This window comes from Capricornis sumatraensis, chromosome 4 (genome assembly GCF_032405125.1).
Source record: "Capricornis sumatraensis isolate serow.1 chromosome 4, serow.2, whole genome shotgun sequence".
Lineage (NCBI taxonomy): Eukaryota > Metazoa > Chordata > Mammalia > Artiodactyla > Bovidae > Capricornis > Capricornis sumatraensis.
In genome coordinates this window covers 163320980-163334453 of record NC_091072.1, presented here as the reverse complement: position 1 = coordinate 163334453, position 13474 = coordinate 163320980, and the positions used below count along the sequence as shown (strand labels likewise).

Here is a 13474-nt window from a genome sequence, read left to right as displayed (position 1 = left end):
ACGCATTGTCCGCGGGCGGCGGGGCCGGGAGAGGCCGCGGTGTGGGGGCGGCGGCGGCGGCGGGGCGGCCGGGGCCGGCGGGCGGGAGGCCGGCCTGGAGAGGCGGGGAGGGAGGGCGGCCCGGAGGCCCGGTCGGGAGGCCGGGGGGCCGGGGAGGGAGGCCGGGCGGCTTGGGAGCTCGACAGGGAGGGAGGCGAGGCCGGCGGGCGGGAGGCTGGACGGGGAGGGAGGCCGGCGGGGAGGCCTGGGGGGCCGGTCTGGAGGCTGCAAGGCCAGGGAGGGAGGGCGGGCCGGGTTGAGAGGCTGAGCGGCCGGCAGGGAGGGAGGCCGGCCGACGGGGAGGCCCGGAGGTCCGATCGGGAGGCTGCAAGGCCTGGTCGGGAGACCGGGGGTCCGGGGAGGGAGGCGAGGCCGGCGGGCAGGAGGCTGGACGGGGAGGGAGGCCGGGCTGTGGAGGTGCCGAGGCCGCCCTGCCCGCCGCGCCTCCCGCCCGGCGAGGTGGGGGCGGCCCGGGATCTCGGCTTCCCCGGCCGAGCGTTTGCCCGAGGGTCGCGTTATGTAACGGACGCGCTGGGCTTGTTGAGCCCGGACGGCAAACTTCCTGTTCTAGGGCCGCGCGGACCCGGGCGGCCGCCCCCTCCCGCGCCCGCGGCGGGCGGCCTCCCGGCCCCCAGGAAGAAGTGACCTGGTTGTAATTTACGGGGCACGCGCTACAGGCGGGCCCCGCTGGAGGAGCCGCCCACCGCCCGAGAAGGGTCGCGGGGGCGGCGCTGCATGCCGCCCCTGCGCGAGAGTGTTCGTGGCTTTCCTAGGGCCAGGCGGGAAAGGCGGTGTTGGAAGCTGAACCGGTCTTGGGTGCCGCGTTCCTCTCTTGTGGCCACAGGGCTTTTCAGGCGGCATTTATCAGAAGGGTCTGGAGGGTCTGTGAATGGCCTCCACGTGGGAACCTTTGTCCTGCACGGAAGCTCCAGCTGGACGGAGGTTGGAGGTTTGGAGCCTGGGGTGTAGGGGAATGGTGGCCTGGTGAGGTGGTCTGCAGAGTGACCAGCGCCTTCTTGTCCCTGTCACCATCGAGCTTTCAGATTGCAGAGCTGCCATGACCAGTAAGTGCTGTCCTTCTTATAGCAAGTGGCCAGATACAAAGTCTTGGTCACTTCAGGACCATGTGGGTTTTAAAGAGCTGGTTATGGTTAGTGCTGTTGGTACTGTGCTCTGGAGGAGAAAATTACACGTTTGCCTTTCCTCTGCTGAGTAACCAGCTGTGGCTTCTGCCCCACCCCAAAGGACCCCTGAGGCTGCACGCTGTGCCCTGGCTGCACTGGGGGCCCTCCTGCAGGCTGGGGTGTTGACAGTAGGGGGACTTGCTCCTCTCCCCCAGAAGGGCTGGCAGGGCCAGGGCCAGCTGGGGGGCAGCTTGGCTGACTGCACCCCAGGAATGCAGGGCTGTGGGCCCCTTGGGATGTGGAGATGCAGGTGGGTTAGGGTTGGTTTGCCCACGGGCTCTCAGGCTCCCCTTTGTAGGGCATTCTTGTCAGATTTCACAGAAACATTTCTGTTTCACGAAAGAGAAGGAAAACCACAGTCAGAAGGATCTGTCTTCAAGGAATGCATCTTGGGTCTGCTGCGATTTCCTTTCAGGTGTGACAGCGCAGGCCGCCGTATGGCGCCTTTTCCTGGCCGACTCCCCAGGGCCTTGTCCAGCGGGGGGCCTTCGGGCACGAGTGTCAGCCAGTCTCGTCAGCACCACTCTGCTTCCTGTCAGTGGCGTGTGGTGGTTTGGAGTGGGGAGAGGGCACTGTCATCAGTTCCTAAGGTGTCACCCTGCTTGGCGGGTGCTGGACCAGAGTCAGGGATCGTCACGAGAGGGAGACTGGAAGTAGAACTTGCTGGTGGCCGATGGTGGATGTCTGACAAGAGCAAGTGCTCGAAAGTCTCCATGGCCAAGGCTTTAGGCGCCTGAGCCTGTGCTGCACCCAGTAGAGAGGAGGAGCACTCTGTGGATGGCGAGGGGATCTCTGGGTTGCCCTCACTGTGACAGGATGATGGCCCAGCACTGTGGTCAAGCCAGCAGCGAGAAGGTCCCTGAGGGGCAGGCAGGTGGCTGGAATGCGGTGGCCACTTCTGAGGCCCTGCAGGGGCTGGGTGGGGTCTCCTAGGGTGAAGCCTGCCCAGGCCAGTATGGGGCTGCCCTCATGGGTCCTGGCGCAGGCGGTGGCCTGTGCCTCAGCGTGGCTGTGCAGGGTGTGTTCATGGCGACAGTGGAGGGCTGAGGGCCCTCTCCTGAGCAGCAGCGGGGGACAGGCAGTGGCCAGAGCCTGCAGGAGTGCAGCTCTGTGCACGTACTGTCTTGGGCTCGGGACTGTGACCCGAACTCGCGAGGGGTGTGGATCCAAGACGACCGGTGAGCTGTGGGCGTCAGCATTCCGGAGGGACTTGTCCCCGTGTGTGCCTCTGGGGGCCCTCCTGCCTGCCTGCCTTCTGCTCTGGTCCTGGGAGCCCTTGGGGGGCAGTGGCCTGGTGGCAGTGGCTGGGGGCGGTTGTTGAGGTGCCTGCGTGAGTCCAGGATGAGTGATTTTGGGAGCCTCGGGCAGGTTACCTGGGAGTTGTGTTTGGATTTAGTGCCAGTTGGTTGGCTCTTCGCACATGTGCTGGGTGGTTTTCGCCTCTCCTGTCTTCTGCATGGCGCTCACGTGTTGTCTGTCTGTTTCAGGGAGTCAGTGCCAAATGAGGAGGAAAGGCCGAGGTCATCGCGCTGCAGCGAGGCACCCTTCCTCCCCCGGCAGCACCAAGCACTCCCCCACACGAGAGACCCTGACCTACGCTCAAGCCCAGAGGATGGTGGAGATCGAGATTGAGGGGCGCCTGCACAGGATCAGCATCTTCGACCCCCTGGAGATCATCCTGGAAGATGACCTCACTGCCCAGGAAATGAGCGAGTGCAACAGCAACAAGGAGAACAGCGAGCGGCCGCCCGTGTGCTTGAGAACTAAGCGGCACAAGAACAACCGGGTCAAGAAGAAAGGCGACGCCCCGCCCAGCGCCCACGGCGCGCCCGCCTCCGCCAGCGCCCTCCCTGAGCCCAAGGTGCGGGTGGTGGAGTACAGCCCCCCGTCGGCGCCGCGGCGGCCCCCCGTGTACTACAAGTTCGTGGAGAAGTCGGCCGAGGAGCTGGACAACGAGGTGGAGTACGACATGGACGAGGAGGACTACGCCTGGCTGGAGATCGTCAACGAGAAGCGCAGGGGCGACTGCGTGTCGGCCGTGTCGCAGAGCGTGTTCGAGTTCCTCATGGACCGCTTCGAGAAGGCCTCGCACTGCGAGAAGCAGAAGCAGGGGGAGCAGCAGTGCCTGATCGACGAGGACGCGGTGTGCTGCGTCTGCATGGACGGCGAGTGCCAGAACAGCAACGCGATCCTCTTCTGCGACATGTGCAACCTGGCGGTGCACCAGGAGTGCTACGGCGTGCCCTACATCCCCGAGGGCCAGTGGCTCTGCCGCCACTGTCTGCAGTCGCGCGCTCGGCCGGCCGACTGCGTGCTCTGCCCCAACAAGGGCGGCGCCTTCAAGAAGACGGACGACGACCGCTGGGGCCACGTGGTGTGCGCCCTGTGGATCCCCGAGGTGGGCTTCGCCAACACCGTCTTCATCGAGCCCATCGACGGCGTGCGGAACATCCCCCCCGCGCGCTGGAAGCTGACCTGCTACCTCTGCAAGCAGAAGGGCGTGGGCGCCTGCATCCAGTGCCACAAAGCCAACTGCTACACCGCCTTCCACGTGACGTGCGCCCAGCGGGCCGGCCTCTACATGAAGATGGAGCCCGTGAAGGAGCTGGCCGGCGGCGCCGCCACCTTCTCCGTCAGGAAGACCGCTTACTGTGACGTCCACACACCCCCCGGCTGCACCCGCAGGCCTCTGAACATTTACGGGGACGTGGAGATGAAAAACGGTGTCTGTCGGAAGGAGAGTTCGGTCAAAGCGGTCAGGTCCACGTCCAAGGTCAGGAAGAAAGCCAAGAAGGCCAAGAAGACGGCCCGGGAGCCCTGCACGGCCCTGCCACCCGTGTGTGCGCCCTACATCCCCCCGCAGAGGTGAGCGCTGCAAGGGGGCGCAGGGTCTGTGCGGGCCCGCCACGTGCCGTCTGCCCGGCCCTGACGGCCCCTCTGACGGGGGCCTTGTTCCCGCTGCCCTTGGCGGGAGCGTGGCTGTTGTCAGAGACTCGGGTCTGAGGCGGGGCCGTGTGTGTGTCTGGTCTCCTCGAGGCCCGGGGCCGAACTCGCCTGGCCGCAGCCCCGCCTCGGGTGCCCAGGGGTCGCTGCCCTCTCTGCCTTCCTCGCTGTGCTCACGGCAGCGTTTGGGGATCTTGTGTGGACTGAAAAAACGCACGCATCTATTTATCTGGCTGCCTCGGGTCTTAACCACAGTGCATAGGATGCTCTGTGCTGTGTGGCCCTGAGCACGCGGGCTCCGTTGCCCTGCAGCATGCGGGGGCCCAGGTCCCCAGCCAGCGACTGAACCCATGTTCCTTGCACGGGGAGGCGGACTCCCGCCCGCTGGATCGCCAGGGAGTTCCCTGGTGGGATGTTTGATTTGCTGAACTTAGGCAGTGTGGCCGGGTGAGGCAGACACGGTGGAGACGAGAGTGGGGCTGACGGGGACCCTGGCGGGAGACTATGCCTGCCTTCCTGTCGGGGCACGGGCTGTCTGGTTTCCCAACCGTTTCTCTCAGATGAGCATCGCCTGGTCAGCATGGGATTCTCTTTCTCCAGTGGTCCTGGTGGTGGGTCAGGATCCTGCCGGCCACCCTCATCTCTAGACTTGCCCCCTTCTGCTTGTCTCTCTGGCTACTGACTTGTTTTTATTTCATTGGATTTAAAAATGCTCTTGTTGGGAACACCAGGTAAGTGGCTTGGGGAATTTCTCAGCAGACCTGTGAGCACTGTGGTTTGGGAAAGCCTTAAACACAGGCTCCAGTGTTGAGGGCCCGGGGCCCTGGGACCTCCCATCAGCAGCAGAGGCAGGGAGAGCGGTTCAGGGGGCTGCGGCAGGGCGGCCCATGTGGTAGGCGCAGCCAGGGACGTCCTGCCTTGTGCTCGAGGAGCAGGCACTTCCTGGGTGTTTGTTACGAGTTAGAAGTGTCCAAGGGGAGAGAAGTACGTAGATAACAGAGTCAGTAAATTCAGACAGTAAATAGAAAGCACTTATCATTCCTCTTATCTGGAGAAGACTTCTGGTAAAACCAAGTGTCTCTTTGCAAATAAGTTGGTCTGACTTTTTAAGACAGTTTCACTTGCATTTGGAGAAGGAAATGGCAACCCACTCCAGTACCCTTACCTGGAAAATCCCGTGGATGGAGGAGCTTGGTATGCAAGAGTCCACGGGGTCGCAGAAAGTCGGACACGACTGAGCGAATTCACTTTGACTTCACTTGCATTTCTACCCGAGGGTTGGAAAGTATAGGATTTATATCGAGGTTTTGTTTAAGACCCCAAAGTTTTCAGGTTTACTAAAATCAAAGTAAATAAAAGTTGCGACTTTATAAATCGAGAAGCCAGGAGTCCAAGGTGCTGCCCTCTGCCCAGTCCCATGTGGTGTCCACTGCCCATCCATCCTCCAGAGGGTCAGGTGCGCGGCTGGGAAGCATGGGCTCCTGGGGTCGGAGGTGCCGCCTCATGGGGGCCAAGCGGAGGAGTGACAGGCCCTTGCCCTGCCCTCCCTGGCTCAGAGCGGAGGTCAGCGATGCACCTGGGCGAGTGTGCATAGCTGTGGGCCTTGCCGTAGTTGTTGCCCAGAGTCTGCAGAGACCCTGACGTCAGACCAGCGTGTAGGGTGTTGGGGCGGCTGGGAGGCCCAAGCTCACGACCACTGCTCTCTTCCTGAGGCTGTGGTCCACGGTATGGCCTTAGGATCCAGGCCCTAGAGGGGGTCACTGGAGGCGAAACCCCGCGCTCTCCACAGCCACAGGACAGAGCTGCTGCCAGGACGGCTCAGGCTCCGGCTGCGGAGGTCTCAGAAGAGGAGGCCCCTCACTCGGCTGAGGGGAGGGTCGGCTGAGAAGGCTGGGGGTGGTGGCGGGGACTGTGAGTGCTTTGTAGTTTGCGTGGTTTAAAAAGTTGTTTGCAAGTGAAAAAGATAGTTCAGAAACACTGATTCTGAGACTGTCCTCTGCTCTCAGCAAGAGGCAGGCGGTCTGCTTAGTTTTTCTCATCTTGCAGCATGTTTACACTACAAAGGTCACTTTCTTGGTGTCTAGTAACAGACCCCAGGGCAGAGGTGTGGGTGCCCTGAGCGAGTCTGCCTCCGGTCCGAGAGCCCCAGGCCCGCGGTTAGGCCGGCTGGCTGTGTGGCTCAGCCCTGCAGCTGCTCCGGGCGCGGCCAGGCGCGGCATTGGCTCTTTGGGGAGCGCCGAGCGCTGCCCTGGCTGGGGCCCTCCTGGCCTCCCGGGCCTGCTGCCGTGAGGGCCCAGCTTGCAGCGAGCTCGGGAGCTGTGCCTGTCTGCTTGCCTGCCCTCTCTGTCCCCTGTTCTTCAGTTAGAGGGACTTTCTCCCCGACGTAGAAGCGGCACGTTTGAAGTTGGGGAAGACCCGAGACGTCAGATCGGAAGGAGAGCGAGCGGTCGCTCGCCCTCTCTGCCGCCTGCGCTGGTGCCGCCCGTCTGGTGAAGGGGGCCTTGTCATTGGGTGGTGCTGTCCTCCTCAGAGCCTCTGCTTCCTCACCCGCTTTCTCTGCCTTGTGCGTGAGGGCAGAGGGCGGGAGAGGCAGCCGCAGGAGGACTGTCACAGGCCCGGAGAAGGGGCGTGTGGAGTTGGAGCCTCTGGGTCTCTGGGGTCATTGGGTGAGTGAAGCTCCTGCGGAGCTGCAGGTCGTCTGCACTCTGGGTGCTGTGGGTGCTGCTCTGGGCATGCGGAGGGGCCGCGGCAGGCCCACGTGGCCGCCCGGACGGTTCATGCGCTGCTGCTCGCTGTGGATGCTGCCTCACGAGCCCTGACGGGGCCCTCGCCAGGGTGGGGGCTCGGCGTCTCATCCCTAGAGGACGCGACTGAAACCCCAGAGGGGCCGGCTGGACGGCGGGGGCTCGGGTTGCTGGGCTCACGTGCTTAATGCTTGTTGAATGTAGCAGCAAGGAGTCTGGGCCTGAGTCTTGTTTGCCCTCTTTTCTGACAGCTTGTTCTATCACGATCTCTAAAGTTCTGACGGGCTGTGGCCTGGGGAGACGGGGGAGCTTCATGGCCCCGCAGGTGGGAGCACGGCTCTGGGTGCCCTGTGCGTGTGGGTGCCGCCAGGCAGCCCCTAGCCGGGTCCTTGGGGAGGGGCTGTTGACAGAGCCCAGGTCGGGAGTGCGGGCTCTACCGTGGCCGTGGTGCGGGGAGCCAGCTGCGAGTCTGCCCCTGCCCCATTGGGCGAGCGCACAGCTGGGGGACTGCACCATGTGGGTGCCACGTGTCTGTGCTGACCTTCCCGTGACTTCGCTGGTTTCCCTGTACTTGAATTTGGGGTGGGGGTGTGGGGGCTGGCGGCCAGCTCCAGGGTCTGCCCCTGAGGGCCTTTGGGGGTGGGGTGGGGCTTGGGCACACGCCAGCCTGTGGGCACTGAGAGTCAGTGAAGCCCAGTGTGGGGAGCCTGGCGCTTCATGGTGCCTGTGCCGCATCTTGGGCATTTCTGAGCGCCTCTCTCGGGCTCCCGTGTGTCTGGGGCTGAAGCCAGCGCCGAGCGGGGTGCGTCCCGTGTCCCTCAGGCGTGTGGACCCCTGGCGGGCCAGGCATCCTGGGGACGCAGTGGGCCTGGCCCCTAGGGTGTCTGCTGAGGACTGGGATCTGGCAGTGCCTGCTCACGGTCCCCGTGTCTGCTTCTGCAGAGGGGGGCAGACACACGTGGACGCTTTGCTTCGCCCTGCGCTTGGGGCCGCTGCCAGGAGTGGGCCGTGGGACGGGCCCAGTGCCCGTGGGGACTGGCCTCGGCATCCTGTCCCGCCTTGTCCTTTTATTAGTTTCAAGTGTTTGTTCTGAAATAACTTCGGGTTTATAAAAGGTTGCAGAAGTAGGGGGAGAGAAATCTCCCCATCACCCCCCTTAGCCAGAGGCCCCTCTCGCTAATGGCTCACCCGTGTGCTGTCCTGAGGTCAGACCATGTGCCCCTGTGCACCTCCCAGGTGGGGGCCAGCCTCCCCAGGCGCCTTCTTGCCTGCCGGCTGGGAGTCCTGCTTGGCCTCCTTGGATCAGGGTCGCCCTTAGACTGCCTGTGCCTCCCTGTGGGACTGAAGGGCGTGCCCACCCCGTGGGGTTCTCCTCTCCTCAGTGCCATGGAGGGAGGTGCAGTTTTCAGAGGGTCTGCCCAGCAGGCCTGGGTGCTGAGGCGGGCATCTACGGGCATCAGCGTTGGTGGGGTTTCTCAGGAGAGGGGTCTCTGACCAGCTGGCTGTCACTCGCCTGCTTGGACTCTGAGGGGTGGCGCCCGGTGCAGGCAGCTGCCTGGCTGGGGGTGGGGGGGTCCCGCCGGGAGGCACGCACAGGCCCCTGGGGCTCCCGGCCGTGATCTGTGCGGTCGGGCAGGGGGCGCCCCAGGAACCAGCAAGGCCCAGAACTGCGCCCCTCCAGAGGCTGACTCTGGGCTTTTGGGGGCTGGCGGGGGGGCTTCTCTCATGTCCCCTGACCTCCGTCTCAGCTGTTCTGAAAGGGCAGGGACTGTCGTGGAGTTATAGCCGGCTGGGAAGGGAAGGTGGCCCCGCTCCCTGAGACGCCGGTGGGGCGGCCCGGGCCCTGCTCCCCTGTCTGTGGGTGTGAGGAGGGATGGTGTTTTTAAAAAACCAAGTAACGGATCCGGCTGCGCGGGCTCTGCAGTTGTGGCATCTGGGATCGTGGTTGTGGCCTGAGGGGTCCCTGACCTTGGCCCCTGCGTGTGGGGTCTCAGCCACAGGACCGCCGGGAAGTCCCAGGGGATGGTTTTTAATGCTGTTTTCTCCCTGCTTTGCATGACTTTAATATAGAAAGTTTAACAGAAAGACACTGACAGGGATTTATCAAATGCAGCAAAAAACGTCGGCTGACACTCGTTCCTGAGAGCCCTCAGGCCCGTCAGCCCGGCCGTGGTGACACAGGCTGCTTACCGCGCATGCGGATGGGTCCGTCCCAGGCCTGCTTTCCCGTCCTTCGTGCCGGGGTGGCTGCTCTCCTGCCGTGGGCGTGGGCAGGCCTTGAGTGCAGCCCGTGGCCGCAGGCCCTGGCGCAGGCCTGGCCCTGGTCGGCAGGGTCGGTCTCCGTGCCCTGGGGTCCCGGGCCTCTCCCTGGTTCCCCGGGCCTCTCCCCGGTTCCCCGGGCCTCCCCCCGGTTCCCTGGGGCCCTGGTCTGGCCTGTGGGTGGCTGGCTATTTGCTGTGCTCATTGCACGTCTCCCACACGGCGTCCCTGCTCTTCACGTCTTTAGAAGCCCTTGTCAAAGCTGGACGTTTGTGAGGCCGGAAGCGCCACCCCCGCACCCCAGCTTCGGGGGCGCTGGGCCAGCCCCCTCACCCGCCTCGTCCTTTGGGTCACTTGGAAGCACACCCCAGTCCCGTGACTTCCCCCGGGGCCTTGGCAGCGCAGCTAACAGCTCGCTTCAGAGCCCGGCCGTGCCCGGGCTGTGCCCTGCGGCCCTGGAGTGGGTGTGTCTGGACGGCGTGTGTCTGTCTGCTCTGAAGACGCGGCGTCTGACCCTGTGGTCCTCAGCCCACACACCTGTCTTTCCTGCTGGCGGGCAGGGCCATCACTGACTGTTCCTGCACCCCTGACCCGGAGACCGCTGTGTGGACCCCCCGTCCCCGAGATGTCCGTCTCCTCCTGGAAGTCCGGCTCCACGCCAGCCTTCACCCTGGCCTGGGCAAGGCCCACCTTTTGCTCACTATCACCTCTCCAGTGTTTGTTGAAAGTTCACGGTTTTCTCCATAAAAACGTCCATGGAAAACTTAGTATTAGAAATAGTGTTCTCTCAAATCTGCACGTTTGGGTGTTTGTGTAGACCCAGGGTTTTTACGGTGGTGCCGCGCGTTGCAGGTTCCCTAAGGTTCTCTGTGGACGTCACGTGTGAAGTGACGGTTTGGGCGGACTTTCCCTCCTTGGGTTGCCTGTGTTTTTCCGCTAGCCCGAGTGGGTTTGGCGGGCGAGAGTGCGCAGCCCTGCCTCGGCCCCCTTCACAGGGATCGCCTCCTGCTTTCAGTGTGTGTTTTTGCTCTATTTTATGGCTTGTATTTGTCACATCTCACTTAAGTGTTCATTCCCTGAGGGCCTCGAGGTTTTCTTCTGAAAGCTTTGCAGCTATCCCTCCACCCCTGCCCCCTGCCCTGCGGCCTTGGCACTGACGGGACCTCTGGGGCGCAGACTGCTGGCCTCCCGGGTCAGGATGGCCCCGAGGTGAGGCTTCACAGCCATGCCGTCCCTCACGCGCCGGTGTCCGAGCAGCCATTTGCCCACTTCGTCCACGGAGCACCTCCTCCCCTAGAGACCCACAGCCACCCAGCCCCGGGGGCGTCTGTGCGGCCAGCCTGCGCGCTGTGCCTGCCTGCCGTGCCTGCCTGCCTCCTATGCGCCCCCGGTCGTCCGTCAGGTTCTTGGACTTTCGAGTCGGTTTGGAGGTGGCCTGCGTGCCCCTTTTTGCCCTCCTCACTGGCATCGTCATGGGGCGCCTCCACCTGGCCTTCCTGTCACTCGAGCGTGTCTTGTGGCCGTCTCCCTTCGTGGTTGGTGTACCCACCTGTGTGGTGAGCGCAGCCCTGGTGGGGGTTCTGGGGGGGCTGCTCTCGAGGGGCACCTCCCAGTGAGCCAGGAGTGAGTTACAGGGCGTGAGGGCCCCGTTTCTTGTCTTTTGTCGGGGGGGTCGCAGTCTGGTCTCCAGGTGTGAGTGGTACTTCTGGGACTTCGATCTCTAGACCATTGGCCTCCTGCGCTTGGCCATGGACCCCAGGCCCTGGGATGTGTCTGTGCGTGTGGCGTCTGGCCTGACCCCACTCTCCGGCCTGGTCGGGACTCTCACCCAGAGGACTGGATGCGTGTCCTTGCCTTGCCATAGTCAGCGCAGGGCTGGGTTGGCTTGATTTCCTTTTCTGACAGTGAACCTCCTCTGAAAAATGGGTTCCTTTTATTTCTTTTGGGGGTGGTAAGGAAACTTTTAAACGGCTCATTCAGTTTCTAGGGTGATGGTTAAAGGAATGTACTTCAGCTTTTTTCTTTCTCGTAATTCGGATTTGGCCAGGTACGTTTTTCTACAGGCTTGTTTGGCATCTCAGTCTCCATGATACCCTTTTCTTTTTTTTCAAATTGAGGTTTGGTTGATTGCTTTAGAAAGTGTTAGTTTCTGCTTCATTGGAAGGACTCTTGCGGAAACTCCAATACTTTGGCCACCTGATGCGAAGAGCTGACTCTTGGAAAAGACCCTGATGCTGTGAAAGATTGAGGGCAGGAGGAGAAGGGGGCGACAGAGGACGAGATGGTTGGATGGCATCACCGACTCAGTGGACGTGAGTTTGAGCAAACGCCGGGAGACGGTGAAGGACAGGGAAGCCTGGCTTGCTACAGCCAGTCCATGGGGTTGCAGAGAGTTGGACATGACTTAGCGAGAGAGCAGTGGCAAGCTTCTGATGGGCTGCAGTGAGCGACATGCAGCTGCCGGCTGCTTTCACCTTCTTCCCCGTGATGGGTGATGGTGGGACACTGAGTGCCATCCCCTGTGCTGCACAGTAGCCACTTGCTGTCTGTCTGGTTTAGATCCAGTCCTCCGCGTTGATCCTGGACTCCTGGTTCATCTCTCCCCACCCCTGCCCCCTTTGGTCACTCTAAGTCTGGTCCCTAAGCCAGGCCTGCGAGTCTCTCTCTGTTTTGTGGATGAGTTGGTCTGTGTCGTTTAGACTGCACACGAGTGACGCAGCGTTCATCTTTGATTCCGCTCGCTCAGCGCGGCGGCCTCCAGGCCCGGCTGTGCTGCTGCCGCGCCGCCATTCCCTTCTGCTGATGGCTGCGTAGTATTCCCTCCCTCCTCCCGCTCGCTCTCACACCCCCCCCATCACTGTTGCTACTGTGTCACCCTTTCCTTTCTCACGGCTGAGCAGCGCCGTCTCTCACACACACCCCGTCCTCTCTGCCGTTCGCGTCGGCGGGCGTTTAGGTTGTCTCTGTGTGTCTCGGCTGTTGGGAATGGCGCTGCTTTAAAGGCACAAGGCTCACTGTTCGCTGCTTTCTGCTCCTGTTTGTCTCTTTACCGCTCTTCACCGCGAACACGTTTCTGGGTTTGCTGACCTTTTCCCGTGCGCTCTCGTGTGCTGCCTCGCGTCCTTCCTGGCGGCTTAGCCAGTGTCGCACGCCGAGTCCACCTTTTACCGGTGCCGCCCTTCACTGTTGCCGGAGCTGCGCGTGTGTGAGAGCACATGTCTGCGTGCGCTCCGCGTGTTAAGCTGCCTGCCCTTTGCTGGCCCTGAGTCAGGTGGCAGTCGCGGGGTGAGGGCAGACCTCAGCAGAAGGGCGCCTGCTAGGTGCCCAGGACAGACACAGCCCCTCTGCAGAGGGGGGTCTGGGGTCCCCAGCGCCTTCCACTGGAGCCAGCACCGTGTGACTGGGCGGGCCTGTGGATGCGCTGGGTGGGGCTCGCTGTCTGCCCGGGCTGCGTGCCTGGGTGGAGCTGCCCCTCGCTGGGTTCCTCGGCCGCCAGAAGAGGCCCTGGGCAGGGCTACCCTGAGCGGCACGTGGCCTTTGGCCCCAAGGCTTGAGCTGTAGCAACTGCCTTAATGAGAAGGAGCATTGTGGGTTTGGACACAGCGGAGCCGAGGATGTCAGTACAGTTATGTATGATTTAGGAATCACACTCCTTGGAAGATGTCCTTTTAAAATTCCTTAATTTCCGCCCTGAAATGTTGATGTCCGGTGTACTGAAAGGAAGCCTCCTGTTCCATTGGGGTTTGGTCCTCAGCCTGCATTTGTTGTCTTCGGGAGGCGTGGTTCCCAGGAGGGGTGAAGGCAGGGGCCAGAAGCCGGCCTGGAGGGCGTGAAGCCCTTTGTGTCCCGTTGTGTGTTCTTAAAATCTGTCGAGTTTTACAGTCTCTGAAACGATGGTCTGACTGCCACGAGGCCTGGGGACGCTTGTGCGCACTTTTGTGACGCGCTGACCCCGCCCCCAGCAGCTTCTGCCTCCAGTCGTCCCATTGCTTTTTGTCTTGTGGGCTCTGGGGCCCCTTGAGAGGGGCCATCCTGCAGGCCTGCTCCCACCTGGGGGAGGCTGGTGTGAGCCTGCGCATCTCGGGGCGGGGGACACCTGGAGTCCTTGGACGCGTGACCTGAGGTCTCGAAGCAGGGGACCCCCAGGGTCCCTGGACATGTGAGCTGAGGGCTCGGAGCGGGGGACACCCAGGGTCCCTGGACACATGAGCTGAGGTCTCGGAGCAGGGGACACCCAGGGTCCCTGGACGCGTGAGCTGAGGCCTCGGAGTGGGGGACACCCAGGGTCCCTGGACACATGAGCTG

General features: G+C 62.8%; 1 protein-coding gene across 1 annotated transcript in view; it reads left to right on the top strand.

Moving 5' to 3' along the window:
* Positions 1-1016: 1016 nt before the first annotated feature.
* The window catches only part of BRD1 (bromodomain containing 1), a 32659-nt gene continuing 20201 nt past the window's right edge, over positions 1017-13474 (top strand). Inside the window, exons 1-2 of the mRNA XM_068970126.1 lie at positions 1017-1103; positions 2711-4088. Coding sequence (XP_068826227.1) covers positions 1097-1103; positions 2711-4088 — 1385 coding nt within the window. The 5' untranslated portion in view covers positions 1017-1096. The remainder of the gene's footprint in view (positions 1104-2710; positions 4089-13474) is intronic.